This window comes from Acanthochromis polyacanthus, chromosome 20 (genome assembly GCF_021347895.1).
Source record: "Acanthochromis polyacanthus isolate Apoly-LR-REF ecotype Palm Island chromosome 20, KAUST_Apoly_ChrSc, whole genome shotgun sequence".
Taxonomy (NCBI): Eukaryota; Metazoa; Chordata; class Actinopteri; family Pomacentridae; genus Acanthochromis; species Acanthochromis polyacanthus.
The window spans coordinates 29478985-29500965 of NC_067132.1; the positions used below are offsets into that span (position 1 = coordinate 29478985).

General features: G+C 36.9%; 1 protein-coding gene across 1 annotated transcript; it reads right to left on the minus strand.

Moving 5' to 3' along the window:
- Window positions 1-46: 46 nt before the first annotated feature.
- On the minus strand, window positions 47-21646 carry LOC110971572 (cellular inhibitor of PP2A). The gene is made up of 22 exons (XM_051940632.1): window positions 21550-21646; window positions 21195-21297; window positions 19173-19320; window positions 18719-18831; window positions 16568-16662; window positions 16369-16465; window positions 13326-13448; window positions 10798-10943; window positions 10640-10715; window positions 9031-9270; window positions 8010-8172; window positions 7774-7921; window positions 6559-6658; window positions 6368-6486; window positions 5128-5308; window positions 4514-4588; window positions 3576-3686; window positions 3147-3343; window positions 1878-1991; window positions 1535-1617; window positions 587-726; window positions 47-411 (listed from the first exon to the last, which is right to left on the minus strand). Exons 2-22 carry the CDS (start codon window positions 21294-21296, stop codon window positions 265-267), a joined length of 2718 nt encoding a protein of 905 aa, XP_051796592.1. The 5' UTR covers window position 21297; window positions 21550-21646; the 3' UTR covers window positions 47-264.
- Between the last annotated feature and the right edge of the window lie 335 nt (window positions 21647-21981).

Genomic DNA, 21981 nt, shown 5'->3' on the forward strand with positions numbered 1-21981 from the left:
AAGGTTTTTCCAGTTTGCAAAGACAAACAAGTCGCGCAAACGAACATGAATCTGATCTGGAATCTGGAACAGATCCATCATTTATTCACTAAACAATAAAAACAGACACACACAAGACAAACATTTAAACGTTTAACACATAGGTTTAACAGAGTTCATCTAGTGTGTTTTATTAACTGTAAAATGGTTCATTTGAGCTTTTAAAAAAGTCCATGAATGTTTTTAAAATCGAGTTTTTCCTCAGGAACTCATCTGCTTCGCTGCTCAGAGCGACAGGTTGACGTCGTTCTTCATCTTCCCGCTGCTCAGGCTGTGGATCATCGCGATCATCGCCGAGTGTTTGTTCAACTCGTCCTCCTTGTGCTTCAGCTTCGCCTCCAGCTGACTCTTCTGCAGCTCCAGAGACGACGCCTGGAAAGCAAGAAATGACTGTCCATAAAGCTGCCCATAGTTACCCAGAAGTCATCTAAGTTCACATTACACCAGTCTGAAATTATTAAAAACTGTCCATAATTGCTCAAAAGTTCTCATTAGAATGTTAGAAAGTTTCGGGGCTCTAAAGACAAAAACAGACGTCCGGGTTCACCTTGATGCTGGCGTCCTTCTTGGCCTGCTCCGTTTTGTTCAGTTCCTTCCTCAGAACGTCCACCGTGTCCTCCAGCTCTCTCCTCTCCTGGTCTTTCTCCTTCACTTTGTCCTCCTCGGCCTGAAGTTCAACACGCAGACCTGCCAGAAACACAGAAAAGGTTTGATTTTGTCCAAAATGACTCACAAGCGATCCAAAAATTACGCAAAAGTCATCGAAATTACATTAAACCTGTTCTAAATCATTTTAAAAATGTCTAAAATTACTCAAAAATGGTCCAAAATGACATCACACCTGTTTGAAATGATTAAAAATTGTCTAAAATTACTCAAAAGTCACCTACAATAACAATACACATGTTCTAAATCATTAAAAATAGTCTAAACTGATTTTTAAAATGGTCTAAAATTACATTACACCTGTTCTAACTTATTAAAAATTGTCAGTAATGACTCAAAAACGGTCCATAAATGACATGACACCTGTACTAAAGCATTACAAATTGTGATGACTCAAAAATCCTCTAAGTTGATATTACACCTGTTCTAAATGATTAAAATTTGTCTAAAATTATTTAAAAATGAGAGTACACCTGTTCTAAATGATTAAAATGTATCTAAAATTATTTAAAAATGAGAGTACACCTGTTCTAAATGATTAAAATTTGTCTAAAATTATTTAAAAATGAGAGCACACCTGTTCTAAATGATTAAAATGTATCTAAAATTATTTAAAAATGAGAGTACACCTGTTCTAAATGACTACAAATGGTCCAGAATGACCTCAAAACTGACCAAAACAATGTGAAACTTGTCCAAAAACCACTCAAAATTATCCAAAATGAGCATCAAATCTGTGGTTAAACTCCTCATTTGTGGTTGTTTGTGTCGACAGAACACAGTTAAAACCACAGAATGATTCACAGCCCTGCACTGACATAAAACCGACCTGCGATGTCGCTGTTTTTCTTCTGCAGGTCCGACTGAAGGGATTTGATTTCTTCGTCTCTCTCCTCCAACACCGACGCCATCCTGAAAGAGGAACGGAGAAGAGTCAGAAACACGGACAGATGAGATGCTGGAGTGTATTTCCAACAGGATTTATGACTAAAAACAGCAAACAGAGGTCCTAAAATGTGTGTCAGACACTATAATATAGTGTAAGATCTGCTGAAATATTTAATCATAGGAGCTAAAATATGAGGAGCAGCTAACAGTGATGACATCAATCCTTTCTGTGGCTTATTATACCTGTTTAAAAGGATTAAAAATAGTGTAATTCACGGAGTTACTTGTCTTGCTGCAGCTGTAGAGCTTCCTGGTTCCTCCTCAGAGCTTCGTTCTGTTTGGTCAGAGAGATGTGAGCCGACTGGAGCTCCTTCAGCAGCCGCTCCGTCTCATTGAACCTGAAAACAGCACCGATAAACACAGGAAGAGACGCTTTATCATTAAAAGAACACCTGAAAACATGCTCGGGATGTGGGTTTTCCAGGGCCGATACCGATAAAGACAGATATTTGGAGCAGATATATATTAAACGTTACGTTTTAACAGCATGTTATAGCAGAGAACCTGTCATTCATAACTAGAATTCTTCATTAATAAGGGTTACCATAACGGAACATGTAAAATAGAAACTGGAGAGATTAAATGATCTCACACTACACATGTTCCAAATGATTTAAAATTGTTCACAATTATGTAAAAATGGTCCAAAATGACATTATACCTGTTCTAAATTATAAAAAAATGGTCCAAAATGACATTATACCTGTTCTAAATTGTAAAAAAATGGTCCAAAATGACATTATACCTGTTCTAAATTATAAAAAAATGGTCCAAAATGTAATTATACCTGTTCAAAATTGTAAAAAATGGTCCAAAATGACTCAAAAGTCATCTAAAATGATATTACACCTGTTATAAATTGTCAAAAGAAATTCAAAAATGACTCAAAAATGCTCCAAAGTGACATTACACCTGTTTAAAATGATTAAAATGGTCTAAAATTGCTCAAAAGTAATCTAAAATAGCGGCACATAATTTCTAAATTTAACAAAAATAGTACAAAATGACTTAAAAGTCATCTAAAATGACATTACACCTGTTCTAAAATGATTAAAAATTGTTTAACATTGCTCAGAAGTCATCTAAAATGATATTATAACTGTTGTAGAGGATTAAAAAAATTTCCAAAAGTACTCAAAAGCAATTTAAAATGGCATACATTTTCTAAAATGACTAAGAATTGCCCAAAATCGCTCAAAAATCGTGTTAAATTACACATTACACCCGTTCGAAAATATTAAAAGATTGTCAAAAATGACTCAAAAGTCGTCTAAAATGACATTATACTTGCTCTAAAATAATTAGAATGTCAACAGAAAGTTCAGGATTTTAAGCTAAATTAAACCGCATCATGTAATTTAATATAAAAATCAGAAGTACGTGGCATGGCTAAACTGTCATTTTGGAATAACACTGTTCTGCATTATTGTCTGCTCAGCTGTGGATCCAGAACTTGGTGGAGCTCCATGGATGTGTGTTCTCCAGCTGCTGACCTGTTCAGTAGGCTGTTGTAGGCTCCTTTCAGGGCCTGGTGGTCCTCAGAGTCCCGCTGCAGCCGGCCGTTGTGCTGCAGCAGCTCCTCCATGTCGGCCCTGGAGCGCTGCACCTCCAGAACCTGGCCGCTCAGCTCCGCCTGCAGATCCTCCCGCCGACGCTCAGCATCCTTCAGCAGAGACGCCAGCTTACGAGCCTGAAGGCAGACGGGGAAATATAGCACATGTACAATGACACAAGGCTAAAATAGCACAAATGCTCGTGTCTTTATGCTTCATAGAGGATTAAAATTATTATTCTGTCAGTGTCAGAAGGTCTCAGTGCCAGAATTTGTCATTATCACGTTATTAAGTCTGATGTTAAACAGGAACAGAATATTTCCTGTAGTTGTTTGTAGAAAAGCTCTGGTAGGTCTAAGTTTGAGTTACCTCGGCCTCAGCTTGAGCTCGTTGGACGCGATACTGAGCGATGAGACGGTCGGCCTGAGAGAGAGCCAGAGCTTTGGCCTCCAGCAAGTCCTGCAGACGGCTCTCCTTAGACTGAATACACACAGAAATACTGATTCAGAAAAACTCCTAAATCAACAAAGACTCCTCAGATTCTCTTTCTGAAATGATTAAATCCAGTTCTTTTACTATGTAAACTTGCAGCTCCTTAAGGAAATAAACCTCAAGTAGGCGATGAAAGACTTTAATAAAAAATATAAATAATGTATGATCCGTTTTCCCTTATATTAAAAAGATAGTTTAAAGTAAACACCTGCCTGTTCACCCGCCTGCAAAAGCCCACATCTACCACAAGGTGTCACTCTTTAACTTCAGACCAATTATTTGGTCTGATTCTGGGTCACAAACCTGTCCAAAAATGATGTAAAACATGTCCAAAATGACAAAAACCTGTGCAAAATTATGTGAGACATGTCAAAATTACAAAAACACGTCCAAAATGACAAAAACATGTCTAAAATGATGCAAAACCTGTCCACAATGACAAAAGCATGTCCAAAATGTTGTGAAACATTTCAAAAATTATATTAAACCTGTCAAAAAAGAAAAAAAAATGTGTCCAAAATGATGTGAAAACTGTCTAACATGACAAAAACATGTCAAAAATGACAACATGTCCAAAAATGATGCAAAACATGTCCAAAAAAAGAAAAAACGTCCAGAATTATGTGAAATTTGTCTAAAATGATTAAAAATTGGTCTAAAATGACTAAAAAATACTTAAAATGTGTCTAAAATGAATCAAAAATGTCTGGAATATTTCAAAAACTGTCTAAAATGGTTCATAAAAATGTTCAAAATGTCTTTACACCAAAAGATGTCACTGTAAATTGACGTTTTTATCCAACAAACTCACTCACCGTAAACGCAGAAAGCTTCTGTTCATAAACGTCGATGATCTCAGAAACATGTGAGTCCTTTGCCTGCTCCTGCAGCTACAAACAGCAAAAAGACAAGTGAAAACTACTGTAAGAATGAGGAAATAATTACATAAAATAAAAATTTAGACAGTCTATGACTCATTTCTTTCATTTGCAATTGTGATAACTGCAAGACAGAAACTATCTGGTCTGATTCTTGGTCAAAAATAATTTTTTTCTCTCTCAAACTGTTTTATCTGAATATTTTTAAGGGTCAACAAGAGAATAAATAATCTAGAAATTAACTGTTAGATTTACAATTCCTGAAATTTCAGTGCATTGCCTAAAAACATAGCTCAGTTATGTACTTTTTTAATCACATTAATTCATTTAAAACACGTTCACACACACAGATCCAAATATTCACAGAATTTACAACATATTCTGAAAGGAAAGTTTAAGAAAAACACTTTTGAGAGACATTGCACTTGAAAAATTGCATAATACATAAATAAATAACAATATCGCACAAAAATGCTTCTTCAGGATTAATTTCTTCCACTAATCAGTAAACATACAGGAGCTTTTCAGTGTTAAATAATCTCATGTTTTACCTCCAAACCCGTCTGTATCTTCTCCACCAGGCTGTGAACACTCCTGCTGGAAGCGCTGGACGAATCCAACACGCTGGTGTTCATCCTGGGAGGCGGGACTTCCTGCACGGCGACGCGCTTGACGGACAGCTCGGCCTCCCTCTGGCGATAGGCGTTGTTAGCTGCGATGCTTTCTCCCAGACTTGAGAAATAAGATTTGGTAAACAACAGTTAAATACAGTTACAAGGATAATTAGTTTATTTCAACCTGTTGTCCAAAATGACTCAAAAAGTGTCAGAAATTATGTAAAACTAATCCAAGATGACATAAAATGTGTCCAAGATTAGCATAAAATACACAATAATTCGAAAACTGTTGAAAATGACTCAAAATCTACATAATATTGGTCCAAAAAAATCAGCTAAACTTGCTCACAATAACTCAGTAATTGTCCAGAATGACTCAAAATGTGTCCAAAACTAAGATCAAATGTCTGGAATAATGAAAAAACTGTATAAAATGACTCAAAAATGACTTACTACTAGTCCAAAAATTAGTTAAACTTTTCCACAGTGACTCAAAAATTGTCCAAAATGATGTGAAACCTGTCCACAGGTGTTCACAATGACCCCAAAATGACTCAGAATGTGTCCAAAATGAACAAAACATGTCTGCAACAACACAAAAACTGTCCAACATCACTTAAAAATGACCAAATGACTTCATATTGGTCCAAAAGTAGCTAAAACTGTCCACAATGACTCAAAAATTGTCCAACGTTGCTCACAAAATTATCTAAAATTATGTGAAACCTGTCAGAACAAGGCAAAAACCTGTCCAAAATGATGTGAAACCTGTCCAAAATGATGTGAAACCTCTCCAAAATGATGTAAAACATTTTCCCCTGTGTCTGGAATATTTCAAAAACTGTCTAAAATGATTCATAAAAATGTTCAAAATGACTTGAAGTTGGTCGAAATGAGCTAAATTGTATAAAATGACTCAAATGCATCCAAGAGAAGTTAGCTAAATGTCCGTTCTCGGTGGCTAAATTCATTAACTTACTTGCTGGAGCTCCTGCTAATTGCTCCGCTAACCTCAGTTTCTCCGAATCTCTACAACAGAAGTCAACGGTGCAAATTTAGCACGGCACTTAGAGCCAGAAGAGCAACACAGATCAGAAATACAGCAGGCTGAAATGCACCAGAACTCTCCTTTAAGGTACGTTTGCCAGCAGACATGAGGATTTTCTGGACTCACACTAAGGAAGGGAAGTCTGGCAGCGGAGTGGCTTCGAACAGCAGCGACAGTCCCGTCTGGACATGTTCTCTGTGGCGGGACGTCAGGGCGAGAGAGAGGGGCGTCACCATCCTCTGGTCCTGGAGGAGAAACTGAATCAGCTAAAGAAGCAGAAGCAGCAGCAGAAGAAGAGGCGAGAACACGGCGTTTACCTGCAGCATCCTGTAGAAACTGGTCTCCATGTCCTTCACCTGCTGCCTCAGTTTGCTCATTAACTCCAGAGTCTTCAGTAGAGCTTCTGCACACACATGACTGAAAGAAAAAACACAACTTTAAGACGGAAATGCAGCAAAATGACACCACAAAAATAAATAATAATAAAAGTCACGCATTTAAAATCTTATTTATAAAAGTTCTATCTGCGAAATAAGCTTTTATACGCTGAAAATCCTACCTCACCTCCTTAAATACTGTATTTTTACACTGTAAGAAAGAGAGTATATTTACTACTGCGATTACATAAAAGCATCTTTTTGTGTATTTCTGGGAGGTTCAATTAAATGCAGAACAGTGGAATAGAATTTTAAGTGTTTAAAATCTGGGCAGTTAAAGGAACTGATTTGAATTAATTAAAAAATATGTTTTCGTCCTTTTGTAAATTTGTAACTCAGTTGTTCTGTCTCTTTTTGCTTTGTTTCATGTCGTTTGTCTCCTTTTTGTTCCTCGCTTTTGCCGTTGTGTCTCATTTTTGTAATATTTTGTCTGGTTTTTGTTGTTTTGCATTTCCTTTTTGTCTTGCTTATGGTTTTTTTTTTTGTCATTCTGTGTTTTGCCGTTGTTTTGAGCATCGGTTTTGTCATTTTGTGTTTTTTTGTCTCGCTTGTATTGACTATTTTGTCGTCGTTTTGTTTATCGTTTTTGTCATTTTTGTCTCGTTTTTGTCGTTTTGTGTCATTTTTGTCTCGCTTTTGTCATTTTTTGTCTTGTTTGTGTCGTGTGTCTCATTTTATCGTCGCTTTGCAACTTTTCTGTCGACTTATTTTATTTTAAGTTTGGAACTGGTTGTTTTTCCCGACACACGATGCATTCACAGACCGTCGGAAAGCTGAAAACCTGAAGATTCCTTCTGTTTTCACAGTTCCTCGCTGTGATAAATTTACTTAAATTTGCAGATCCTCCAAAGATAAAATCAGTGGCTAGTTTTGGGGTTCAGAAGCAGAATCCCACTGCTTTCATTATGAAAAAGATTTTTAAAAATGTTCCTTGCTTGTAAAAACGAGAAACACCGAACATAGCGTATTTGTATGACTCATCCCGACAGTTTCTATTTCATGAACCTGTGATCGTAACACCCACAGAGTTGGAGTGACACGCTTAAAAGTCAGAGAAATGTGAGAATCTGCGGTGAACCTGTTGGTCAGACTCACCTGAGGTCGTCGTCAGAGCCGGGATGCAGGCAGGTGATGGGGCTGTTGCTATGACAACAGGAGAGCAGGGCTTCGACCCGGGAGAGGCAGAGCTGAGCGCTCACCTGATGGGACACCAAAGATCTGGTGGAGTCCTCGGTGCACAGGAGTGGAAGAGTCAAGGCTTCAAAGCAAACAAAAAACGCATCGATGCAGACAAAAACATCAGAGCAGCTGAGGAGGAAGTAAAAGGATATTTAGCAGCAGACTGGTGACGTGGGTGATTCGGTGGCAGTGTTTTCTGACGTGAGCGTCTCCTTGAGCAGGATCGAGGCCCTTCAGCAGCTCAAACAGGACCGGGAGCAACATTTCCACGAAGCTCAGCATGGAATCAGGCATGGTGTCTGCAGCCAAGGCCTCCTGGATGGAGAGGAAAACCAGAACAGGACCATAAAAGTCACATTAGGTCGATTAAAATTCAAATTAAACACAGGAAAAGCTGCAACACAGCAGAAACCAAAAGAAATGTGCTGTCCGCAAAAGAGCGTGAAGAAATGCAAACGCAATGCCTCATTTTGTAAACATTTTGGATTGTTTTACTCCACATTGAGCTGAAATTTTATATGAATAAAAGCAGAGAACTAAAGGAATGAAAGAGAAAGTTTGACACCTAGTTGGCCTCGTTGGGCGATGCTGTGAATATTACGATCGGTTCATACTGTAACGTCCGACGGGGGGGTCATGTCGGTACGAATATTCGGATCTCAAAATTAATATTCAGATACCACCGTCACGACTGAATATTCAGATATTCGGGTCCAGTCGTACTAGAAAGTTTAAAAACTAAAGAATAAGACTGAGGGTTAAAATTAGAAACAAAAAATCTAAAAAAAAAAGGAGCGACGACATCACACCAAAGAACCATTCAGCTAAAAGTAAGTTAACAGAAGGAGCTGAAGAGAATAGTGGTGCTTATATTTGGGTTTAATTGAATGGTTCAAAACCAGAGATCAGGATTCACTGCTGCAGTGAAATTTGCTTTACTTAGATGACTTTATTAGGACGGAAATTAAGTTATTACAGCAGCACGGATATTCAATAAAAGGGTAAACAATAAAACAACACAGAAGATTAGGGTGTAAATAAAAATAAAACAGAATAAAAATTAAGTAAGCTCAAAATACATGAAGTATGACAGAGAAAAAATCCACAAGTGTAGCTTTAATGTGCAGTTTTGTGGCTGGATGGAACCTGTGAACGGTGTGAAATCTGTCCTACCTCCAGCAGCTCATTCAACAGCTGCAGAGCCTGCAGCGAGCAGCGTTCGGCGCCCTCCACAGGCGAGCTCAGCCACTGCACCAGAGCCAGGCCGTCCTCTGCTTTCCGTCCACCCTCCACTCCTGCCCCCTGGCGGCGGCCGGCAGCTCTGAGTTTGGGTCCGGCCGGCTTAAAAACCACCTGGCAGAGCAGCGAGCGCAGACCGGAGACGCTGCACATGGCCAGGAGGAGCTCCAACACCTGCAAATAATGCGTATAAATAAGGATTTTATTATTTAGAGCAAAATTAACGAAAGCAGAGCAACTTCACCTCATTTTAGAGCAACTTTAACTGAGAGCAACTTTAACGAAAGCAGAGCAACTTCACCTCATTTTAGAGCAACTTTAACTTAGAGCAACTTTACCTCATTTTAGGGCAACTTTAACGAAAACAGAGCAACTTTACCTCATTTGAGTGCAACTAACTTAATTTAGAGCAACTTTAACGAAAGCAGAGCAACTTTAGCTGATTTTAGAGCAACATTAACGAAAGTATAGCAACTTTAACTCATTGTAGAGCAACTTTAACTCATTTTAGAGCAACTTTAATGAAAGTAGCGCAACTTTAACTCAGTTTAGAGCAACATTAACCAACGTAGTGCAATTTTAACTCATTTTAGAGCAAATTTTACTCATTTTAGAGCAACTGTAACTCATTTTAGATCAACATTAACAAAAGAAGAGCAACTTTAACTCATTGTAGAGCAATTTTAACTCATTTTAGAGCAACATTAACAAAAGAAGAGCAACTTTAACTCATTGTAGAGCAACTTTAATGAAAGTAGAGCAACTTTAACTCAGTTTAGAGCAACATTAACCAACGTAGTGCAATTTTAACTCATTTTAGAGCAACTTTTACTCATTTTAGAGCAACTGTAACTCATTTTAGATCAACATTAACAAAAGAAGAGAAACTTTAATTCATTTTAGAGCAATTTTAACAAATTTTAGAGCAACTTCAACTCATTTATGAGCAACTTTAATGAAAGTAGAGCAACTTCAACTCATTTTAAAGCAATTTTAATAAAAGTAGAGCAACTTTACCTCAATTTTAACTAATTTCAGAGGAACTTTAGCTCATTTTAGAGCAACTTTAACGAAAGCAGAGCAACTTAACCTCATTTTAGAGCAACTTTAACTCATTTTAGAGCAACTTTAACAAAAGTAGAGCAATTTTAACTCATTTTAATGCAACTTTAACTCATTTTAGAGCAATTTTAACAAATCTTAGAGCAATTTTAACAAATTTTTGAGCAGCTTTAAATAATATGGAGCAACTTTAATATGGAGCAACTTTAAGTATCTACATACCTTAAAAGGTTAGAGCAACTATGGAATGTCTCTATAGGGGTCCAGAGGAACATTTCCAGCAACCATCACTCCTGTGTTCTAATGCTACATTGTGTTAGCTAATGGTGCTGAAAGGCTCATTGATGATTAGAAAACCCTTGTACAGTTATGCTAGCACATGGATAAAAGTGAGAGCCTTCATGGAGAACATGGAATTATCTGGCTAGCGAACGGTAGTGTATGTGGACAGAGAATTCCCTAACGTGTGGTCAAACCTCACCTTGGCGGCTGAATCGGGGTCTTTAGAACGCAGCAGTCCTAAGACCTGAGCCACACATGCTGAGAAGTGCTGATACCTACAAACACAGGACAACACAGCACGGTGAGCTTTGAAGCTAACCTCTAAGGCCAAACGCTCGGTGTGGGAGACTCGTGTACCTCGTGAGGTAATCTGCTATTTTGGGGTTCTTCAGCAGGTCGACCAGGAGGTCAACTGAGTATTTTCTGGTCAGAGTGCCGTCGCCGTTCACGATGATGTTGAACACCAGCTGGAAGGTCTGGTGGATGTTCTTGGCATCGAAGAGCTGATAAGAGAAAACGCAAATTCAGTAACGGGACAACATGCTGAGCGTCAACGACAGGGATCTTAGTAATTTTCTCAGTAGAGATTAAAATCTGAAGTGAGAAGAGGAACTCAGAAAAAGGAAACAGGCAAAATGACGCCTACGGACACAGAAATAGTCTCTGATGCTACAGATCGAGAATAATAAAAGTCTCAGTCAGTATTTAAATGAGTTCTCTGCTTCACTCGTGAGAAAATGAAGGCTCTGTTTACACTTCTCATTTTCTGTGACTAATCTGCTTCACAAGTCCTTCTGATAAGACATAATTGACTTCAATTTCAGCTTCTCGGAAACACAAGAATTTACATAAAAGACACAGCTGTTGTTGAACTTTCGTACAGAGGAACAAGAGACAAACACTGACGAGGAAAAAGAAAGTTGCATGGAAATATCTCAGACAGAACAACGCTGAGCAGATACAGGTTCTCTGCAACATCCTTTTAGGGTTATTTTGATAAATGTCATGATTTGAGTCACAATTTTAGTCCATTTTTGCAAACAAGAGTATGATTTGTAGACTGAGTTAGCTCCATCATTGTTTAGTAGTGGCCTATTTTAACTTAATCAAAAATTTTATATCTATGTGTGCGGCACAACAAATTAGCTTCATCATTTAAATCAACATATGACGAGCAAAAATTCAGATCTCAATGTAATCCAATGCAAAAAACAATTTCAGACGTCTTTATCGGTGTTATGCTAATTAATAGATGTTCTAAACAGCGTTTATCAGAATTATTCTGTATCTTTAATGCAAATAAACTCCTCTCTAATCATCTTAGAATGATTCAGTCTTTCCAACTTGAATTATTCAAGTAATCTGCTGAAAACTGTCGGAATTTTAGATGAAAATCATGAATATTTTGCAGAAAAACGAAACATCAGCTCTACATTTAAGACTGGATGTGCTTAAAAATCAACATCCAGATTGCTTTATTTCTGTTAAATCAATAAGTAACAACACCTGACTGCTTATTAATACAAGCGGACGTTTGAGTCTGCTTTAGACACCGAGATCAAAGTTTCCGTTCAGGTACTGCCATGTTGCTAATGCTAATGCTAGCAGCCAGAAAGAAAAAACCAGGAGCTTCTTTCCTCTCTCTCTTACTTCATGACAGTTTTAGTTGACAAAAGAAGCTGAAAGCAACCTAGTCTTTGCAAAAAAGTTGTCTGTCACCATTTTGATACAAGATTCCTTTTCAAAGCGAGGGGATTTTTGACTTTATATGAACATTCCAGTAATTTAGGACAGTTAAGATGCAAATGACAGCTGAAACTACCCACGTACAGAGCTGAGCTAATGTTTCACACCAGCCAGTGTGAGGTGTTAACCACCGCTGCACTAAATTAACAGTACTGCTGATTACCACTGTAGTGTTTAATGTTTCTGTAATGGTTAATCCGCCAGCATGTGCGAGCTCTTTAATGCTAAAATAGAATTATTGCTGTTCTGAATGGATTTTCTCATTAAAAATAGCAAAGCACATTATTATTTTTTGATTGAGATGATAAATTACAGCTATTTGTTTGCATTCCTGAACAGAAAAACATATTTTACTGCATAAAAACAAAGCAGGCTGTTATCAGGGCCCAATAGAAAACAAAGCACTAGTTGTTCCAGTTTGTTATTTGAAAAATACATAAAAATATAATTTTTTAGCTTGGAACAAGTTTTATAAAGATTTCTAAGATATTTGCGTTTTCTTGTTTTTATGACAGGGGGTCTAAGAAATGCGTCAACCCTTAGATCAGGGGTGTCCAACATGAGGCCCGTGGGCCAAAAGTGGAACTCCAGAGGGTCCAGTCTGGTCCACAAAGTGTAAAAATCACAGAGAAGACATTAACTGCAGGCTGTAAATTAGTAAAACTATAAATTTAAAATCATTTCTAGACCACGACACGTTGAAATTCGAGATTGCTCATTTTTGTTTTGTCATTTTGTGCCTCATTTTTGTAATATTTTGTGTTGTTTTGTTGCTTTTTTCTAACATTTTGATGATTGAAAAAGAAGAATATGACACAGAACAGCAGCAGAATGTCGACATCCATTTTGTTCACATTTTTCCACTCTTTTCCTCCAAAGCTGTGCATTTTATCACCTTTTCTATGACATTACCGGTGATGGGATAGTTAATTATCACAATGTCTTTAAAAGTATTATTAAATGCAATGATATTAAAAACATGGTTTTTTGAGAAATAGCTGGAATGTGAAATTGTAAAAACTTTAAATGTACAAAGATATTGTAAGAAAACAACCTCACCGGGTTTAAGCACTGCATACGTGGAACATTAAATGGGTAAAATGTGCTCTAAATGTGCCACAGGGTTGTTTCCTGTTTACCTTTTCACCGACTTTCTCGTTCAGAGTGAGGCTGGCCAGGATGGACAGCGTGAAGACCACCACAGTCAGACTGTTGTGAGCCAGGAAGTTGATCAGTGTGCGGTAGAACGGCTTCACATTGTCCTACAAACACACACATACATACATATACATATCATCCACAAGAATCTGGATATTTTAAGCAGCCACCAGCTGAGAGTGATTTAGATGTTGTCTGCTTCCTTAAAAAGACTCAGTCAGTTGTTTGGTCTTCAGATCAACACTTACAGTATGAATTACTTTTCAGTATGATTGATTTGTTACATGAACACTGGAAAAACTAATAACACTTAAGCAATATAGAGCAACTTTAACTAATATAGAGCAACTTTAACAAATGTAGAGCAACTTTAACTAATATAGAGCAACTTTAACCAATATAGAGCAACTTTAACTAATATAGAGCAGCTTTAACCAATGTAGAGCAACTTTAACTAATGTAGAGCAACTTTAACCAATATAGAGCAACTTTAACTAATATAGAGCAACTTTAACTAATATAGAGCAACTTTAACAAATGTAGCGCAACTTTAACTAATATAGAGCAACTTTAACGAATATAGAGCAACTTTAACTAATGTAGAGCAACTTTAACCAATATAGAGCAACTTTAACTAATATAGAGCAACTTTAACTAATATAGAGCAACTTTAACAAATGTAGCGCAACTTTAACTAATATAGAGCAACTTTAACTAATATAGAGCAACTTTAACAAATGTAGAGCAACTTTAACTAATATAGAGCAACTTTAACCAATATAGAGCAACTTTAACAAATGTAGAGCAACTTTAACTAATATAGAGCAACTTTAACTAATATAGAGCAACTTTAACAAATGTAGCGCAACTTTAACTAATATAGAGCAACTTTAACCAATATAGAGCAGCTTTAACCAATGTAGAGCAACTTTAACCAATGTAGAGCAACTTTAACGAATATAGAGCAACTTTAACCAATATAGAGCAACTTTAACCAATACAGAGCAACTTAAACGTATATATAGGAACTTTAACTAATATAGAGCAACTGTAACTAATATAGAGCAACTTTAACTAATATAGAGCAACTGTAACTAATATAGAGCAACTTTAACCAATATAGAGCAACTTTAACAAATGTAGAGCAACTTTAACCAATATAGAGCAACTTTAACAAATGTAGAGCAACTTTAACCAATATAGAGCAACTTTAACGAATATAGAGCAACTTTAACCAATGTAGAGCAACTTTAACTAATATAGAGCAACTGTAACTAATATAGAGCAACTGTAACTAATATAGAGCAACTTTAACTAATATAGAGCAACTGTACCTAATATAGAGCAACTGTACCTAATATAGAGCAACTTTAACCAATATAGAGCAACTTTAACAAATGTAGAGCAACTTTAACCAATATAGAGCAACTTTAACAAATGTAGAGCAACTTTAACTAATATAGAGCAACTTTAACGAATATAGAGCAACTTTAACGAATATAGAGCAACTTTAACAAATGTAGCGCAACTTTAACTAATATAGAGCAACTTTAACTAATATAGAGCAACTTTAACTAATATAGAGGAACTTTAACCAATGTAGAGCAACTTTAACTAATATAGAGCAACTTTAACGAATATAGAGCAACTTTAACCAATGTAGAGCAACTTTAACTAATATAGAGCAACTTTAACTAATATAGAGCAACTGTAACTAATATAGAGCAACTTTAACTAATATAGAGCAACTGTACCTAATATAGAGCAACTTTAACCAATATAGAGCAACTTTAACAAATGTAGAGCAACTTTAACCAATATAGAGCAACTTTAACAAATGTAGAGCAACTTTAACTAATATAGAGCAACTTTAACGAATATAGAGCAACTTTAACCAATATAGAGCAACTTTAACCAATATAGAGCAACTTTAACTAATATAGAGGAACTTTAACTAATATAGAGCAACTTAAACAAATATAGAGGAACTTTAACTAATATAGAGCAACTTTAACTAATATAGAGCAACTGTAACTAATATAGAGCAACTTTAACCAATATAGAGCAACTTTAACAAATGTAGAGCAACTTTAACAAATATAGAGCAACTTTAACTAATATAGAGCAACTTTAACGAATATAGAGCAACTTTAACTAATATAGAGCAACTTTAACTAATATAGAGGAACTTTAACCAATATAGAGCAACTTTAACCAATACAGAGCAACTTAAACGAATATATAGGAACTTTAACTAATATAGAGCAACTGTAACTAATATAGAGGAACTTTAACTAATATAGAGCAACTTAAACAAATATAGAGGAACTTTAACTAATATAGAGCAACTTTAACTAATATAGAGCAACTGTAACTAATATAGAGCAACTGTAACTAATATAGAGCAACTTTAATATAGAGCAACTTTAGCAAATATAGAGCAACGTCAAATCATTTAGAGCAACTTTAATTTTTGAGTACCTTTAACTAATACAGAGCAACTTTAATTTATTAACAGCAACTTTAGCCAATATTCAGCAACTTTAACTACTACAGAGCACCTTTAACTAATACAGAGCATCTTTAACTAATACAGAGCATCTTTAACTCATTTTTAATCAACTTTAAATAATATAGAGCAACTTTAACTAATTTAGAGCAATTTGAACTAATTTCAACAGATGCAGTAAAATCAAAACTTAAACTCCTTTCCATTAGTCTGAACGGAAAATATTCCACTTTCTCAACTTTGGCCAATGTATGACGAAACAAGCGTCTCACGTTGAGCTGTTTTGTTTATGAAACACTGAGAAATATCCATCCATCCTCTATACACCGCTTTATCCTCACTAGGGTCACGGGGGGGTGCTGGAGCCCATCCCCACTGAGAAATAATAATAATAAAAATGCCAAGTTTCTGTCAAATAAATGAACTCAGACTGCAGGCAGGACAAAGTAAACAGACTGACAGATGAGCTGTTAAAGCTGGTCACGTCTCGATGAAATGACTCAGCAGAGACTCACCAGGGACTTGAGGTGGCTCTGCACCGAGTGGTTGTCGCGACACAGGTTGGCCATGAGACCGAGGCACGGCATGATGACGTCATCACTGTGAGACTGTCTGTGGTTGGAGATGGAAGGCGAGACACGGTTAGCTGAAACCAAACAGTAGCAGCGGGCGTTTCCGTTGACTGTACCGTACGAGGGCAGATGCGGTTCTTACATGTTGGTCATGAGAAACGCTACGAGCTCGGGGATGTAGTTTGTTGACTGGAAGATGCGAGCGTTGTACGTCAGTTTCTGCAGCACCTGCAGGCACTGAAACACAAATAAAACGCGACATTACAACACGTGATGCACCGCTAAATTCACCAAGCACACCTATGTTTTCAGATTTTTTAAAATTAGACAGTTGTGATAGCGTTACATTGACTTTTATTTGTGAAACTATGAATTTAAAATCATTTCTAGTTAATGACAAGTTGTCTTTTGGATCATAAAGTAAAATACTAGATTGCTCATTGTTTTTTTTTGTCATTTTGTGTCTGGTTTTTTTTGTAATATTTTGTGTTGTTTTTTAGGGTTTTTTGTCTGATTTGTCATTTGTTTTTTCTTGTCTTGCTTGTGCGCTTGTTTTGTCTTTTTTTCAGTTTGTGTTTCGCTTCATTCGTAGTTTTGTGTGTTGCTTTGTTATTGTTTTTTGTCATACTGTTTCTCATTTTTGTCATTCTTTGTCTCGTTTGTGTCATTTATGAAATTTTTTGTCTCCTTTGTGTCATCTGTCCATTGTTTTTGTCACTGTAACTTTTTTGTTTTGTTTTCTGTCATTTGCTGCATTTTTTGTCATTTTGCATCTCTTTTTTGTAATATTTCGTCTTGTTTTTTTTCTGATTTGTCATTTGTCTGTTTTTCTTTTTTGTCTTGCTTGTGTTTTTGTCTTTTTTTCGGTTTCTGTTTCGCTTCATTCGTTGTTTTGTGTGTTGCTTTGTTATTGTTTTTTGTCATACTGTTTCTCGCTTTTGTCATTATTTTGTCTCGTTTGAGTCGTCTGTCCATTTTTTTGTCACTTTGTAACTTTTTTTTGTCTCTTTTTTGTTTTGTTTTGTGTCATTTGCTGCATTTTTTGTCATTTTGTGTTTGGGTTTTGTAATCCTGTGTCTCATTTTTGTCATATTTTGTCTTGTTTTTTCCACGTTTCTGTCTGATTTGTCATTTGTCTGTTTTCCTTTTTGTCTTGCTTGTGTTTTTGTCTTTTTTTCAGCTTGTATTTCGCTTTATTCGTTGTTGTGTGTTGCTTTTGTCTCACTTGTGTTGTTTGTCTATTTTTTGTCATACTGTTTCTCGCTTTTGTCATTTTTTGTCTCGTTTGAGTCGTCTGTCCATTTTTTTTGTCACTTTGTAACTTTGTTGTCTCTTTTTTGTTTTGTTTCGTGTCATTTGCCGCATTTTTTTGTCCTTTTTTGTCTGGGTTTTGTAATGCTGTGTCTCATTTTTGTCATACTTTGTCTTGTTTTTGTTGATTTTTGTCTGACTTTTGTCATTTTGATCACAAGGTGCAATACTACATACATGCCTGTGACTAAACACTTTGTTCCTTTCTAGATATTCTGTGATCTGTAAGTTTTAATGTGTAAATGATAAACTGAAAAACAATGTTGCTGAAATTGAATTTATTTTTCTTAAGAAATTTCAGGTTGTTCATAATATTTTGTATAAAGATAATTCCTTAAATGTGAATTTTTTTGCATTAAAACAAAGGAAAAATTAAGAATTGTGGTTATTTATAGGTTATTATGCTGTGATTTTTATGGTCAGTGGAGATCAAACTGGGCTGAACGTGGAACCTAAACTAACCCTGCACTAGATTCTTAAAGATAAGAGAACAGACAGGCAGAGAGTATTTTTTACAGTCCGATACTCTGAATATATACAGTACTGACAACATTCGTTACACAGAAGAGGATTCGGTCACACACTGAGAGTATAAGCTGTTTCTGCTGGACTTGATCCTGATATTTAAGTCTGATTTTGCACTGAGACAGTTTATTCTGCTAACAGGATTAATGATGCGTGGTTCAGAGTCTAATCACATCAGACTGGACACTGCTTTGTTGTTTGAGATGCTACAGTGTCAGAAATCAAACAACCATACGAGCTGCTGCTAGAGGCTGATTACTTTTTGTGAAATCTGCATCAGCTCTAACAGGATGTGAGAGTTTTTGTGACTTTTGCACAGATGAAAAGCTGCTGGAAACTTCCCTGCCTGCAGCATTTTGTCTCCACCACAGCTTCTTTTCCACTTTCCTGTTTGTCTCGTGCAAACCTCACGTCTCTCTGACTGTCAGCTTCATCTCGACTCCGGTGGCCAACTCACCTGCAGCACCAGGGCCTCTCCAGGTGTGGCGCTGTGGCAGTGGATGACAGCAGCCAGGGTGCTGGTGAGGTTGTAGCTGCTGTGGAGAATCTCCCGGCTGTGATCGTCACTGGCTGTAAAAACACAAAAGATTATGTCTCAGAGAGCGATGGCAGTTCAAGATTCACACATTAACTGGCCTGCTGCTGCTGCTTTTTACATAAAATAGGTTAAAATATGATTATTAATGCTACAGTGGGGGGATTTACAATGTTACAGCAGCAAAGATGGTGCCAACATTTAGGAAATGAAGTGCACAATAAAAAATATCCAAAATAAACCAAGATATACATGAAATAATACCTGTTTTTGATGAAATCTGCAGTATGTAGTTAAAGTAAAAGCAAAAAAAGGACGGTATTTGGAATTGAGCCTCAGCTGATGCAGTGTTACGGTGTGAACAGGTGAACTCTACCTAGCTGGGCCAGCAGGGAGATGATGGAGCTGGTCAGGGCGGGGCTGGTGTTGGGGTTTCCAGCCAGCTCCACCAGGCCACTCACACACTCACTGGGCAGAACCTGACCCGAGGACAGCAGCCGGTCGCATTTCAGGCCTGAAACCTCCTGAAAACACACAAAAAAGAAAATATTGTGGCACCAACATGAGCTGGTTTTCATGGGAAATCTCTCAGTTTCATCTGGGACAAATCGAGCGCCTTAGTTTACCTCTTTTCAAAGTAGTTTTTGCTCACACACCTGTCACAGCAGTCTGCAATGTGGGGCGTTTAGGGAACACTGGTAAATTATAGTGTTTATCGATAAGAAAAGGTTCAGCAAGTGATAAGTTTTGCCTGAGACAAGACAGAGAAAGTTGTTCTGGAGACCTGCTGTAATCACAAGCCTGACGTTAAGCAATGAATTTTCCATTTCGCAGAATTTCTTCTGAAAACCACCACCTTGAACCTCATCCTTATCTGTACGGAAATCATCTTCCTCCCCATCCTTTTCACTCTGCTGTTTGTTTGTTTTTTAACTGAACCCAGAAGGAGGGTAGATGTCACTTCATATCACTGAAATCAACTCTCACCCTGTTTGAATTTCTTCATAAAGTCTGAACAGTCGACATATTAGCAAACTTCATTCACTACTCATGAAAAGCGTACACCTACCTCTGCACCGAGGGCCTAATATCCCTCAGGATTAAGGTATCTATCTATCCATCTATCTTCAGTCTATCATCATACCGAAGCACAATCCTGATTAAAGTATACTTAATTAGTCACAGACACTTTAAATTACTTCTAATGGCATCTTCACATATGGTTAGGGGTGTAAAAAGCTGCACTGGTTTGCTATTTGTTTTCTAAGCCTAACATGAAAGAGATACAGTTCTGAAAGGACTGAAAATATATTCCAAATATATCTCATAACATACAGGGTTATAACTCAACTGATTTGATGTGTAACACCATAAGTCAGGCATCTGAGAAATCCGGTTATGATGGGATTTGTTAACCTCTAACACTGAGAACTCATGGACCATAAAGGACGATACCCTAGACACTTTAATCTGGTCAGGATCAAAGATTTTCCAAACTTACTTACCATCTGAATTATAGCCAGGGTCAGCAGTACTAGTCATTTCCCTTACATCTGGCGTTTGAGCGGTAGAAAATGACCTCAATCATAGTTCTCTGTGGTATTGTAGGTGAACCAACCTGGTGTATTTTTACTGCTGTAACTCTCAGATGACTGTATAAAATCACACTATTTTGCACAATTTTGCATCTCATTTCCTACGAACGCCGTGCCAAATTCAACACAAAATCCCCCCCAGAGAAGGCATTTATAAATGCCCTTATGATCAACAACCTACTATACATGTAAACATATAAGAAACTTATAATGAACCTGAAAAGATATTAGATATACTTGGCAAATATTTCTCGCAAATGAGAATAGCTGCTTCTGTCATTCATGTGAATAACTGCTGTTACTGTAATTTCCTTCAGGGAACATACTTGCACTGCACGTTTTTATTCTCCTGTTTTACTTGTTTATTTTTCTATTTTCTGCTTGTTTACATTTTACTCTTTTAACCTATATTTCTGTCATTTTCACTGTGATGCATTTTTTTTTATCTAAACGTCTTGTATGTCTTCTGTTTTTCTGTGAAATGCCTCAGTGTGACTGTGATCTTCTGCAAATATGATCCACTGCACTTCTGTATTATGATTAAGGAATAAAGGGATTGTTTGTATATTTTTGTGCACATATTGTTCAAAAACCTCATTTTGAATAGCAGTTTAACTGACATTAAAGCAAGTGGACATATGCTGATGATTTTTGATTTAGCTACCCCATCCTGATGCACCTACAGACTGACACTGAACCTGTGCTCGCTGTAGGTTGCCATGAAGGATAATCGGACCATTAATTTACGTGTTTTATGGATGAAAACACTGAATTTCTGGCAGTCCGTTAACATGACAGCTCACCTCCACTTGTTTTTGTAGCTGCGCTGCGTTTTGTGCCGTCCTGCTGTCTCTGTACTGCTGGATAACCAGCAGCAGAGATTTCAAACTCGTCGTCACGTCCATCCTGTAGAGTAAAAACTTCACTGTGAGGCTGTTTTAAACGAGAAAACACTTTATAAAACTATGATCTCAAACGGCGTCCATCTTGAACCTCCTGGATGCTAACACTAGCTAGCAAACTTATCTTACCGTCTTCTAACAACAGAAACGGAAGCAAATTATTAATAAAGTGGCTGAAATACGAACGGGTGATGGTGTGTATTGAAACACTGCGTTATATGACATGATTCAGTGCTTGTTGTTCGTTTCAGACTACCTGCGGCGACCTTTCCTTCTTCGACAAACATCAACAACCGGCGACGTAGCAGCGACTTCCTCCCGCTTCCACGTTCGAACGGGAGAGAACCGAACCATGTACTAGAAAGGGGAGACCGAACAGATTCAATCTATATTAATAAAGCTATTCGTGATTATTGTGTGATATAAATAAATTAAATACGTTACTTGCCTGCTTAAATATTGCAATTAAACTGCATGTGTAGTTTTCAAAGCTAATAAATATTAAATCCTCCCCTTTATGGAGTTTTTGAGGGCGAAACCAAGAGACAGTGACGTACGTAAAGGGGTGGCGCAAGAGACAGCCGCTGAAGTTTTGAATAAAGTAAAAGAAAAGAAAATTTAAGTAAATTAAATCAAATTAAAATAAGAGCAGCCTGAATTTGTTAAAAATGTCTAATATTTGTGATTT

What these genes read in the sequence shown, in the direction of transcription:
- LOC110971572 (XM_051940632.1), bottom strand. Translation starts at nt 21,296, where the DNA reads ATGGACGTGACGACGAGTTTGAAATCTCTGCTGCTGGTTATCCAGCAG. An exon ending in AGAAGCTTTCTGCGTTTACG is followed by an intron (nt 3,687 to 4,513) that starts GTGAGTGAGTTT and finishes GTGTGTATTCAG; the next exon opens with TCTAAGGAGAGCCGTCTGCA. An exon ending in CTACAGCTGCAGCAAGACAA is followed by an intron (nt 1,618 to 1,877) that starts GTAACTCCGTGA and finishes TTCCTCTTTCAG; the next exon opens with GATGGCGTCGGTGTTGGAGG.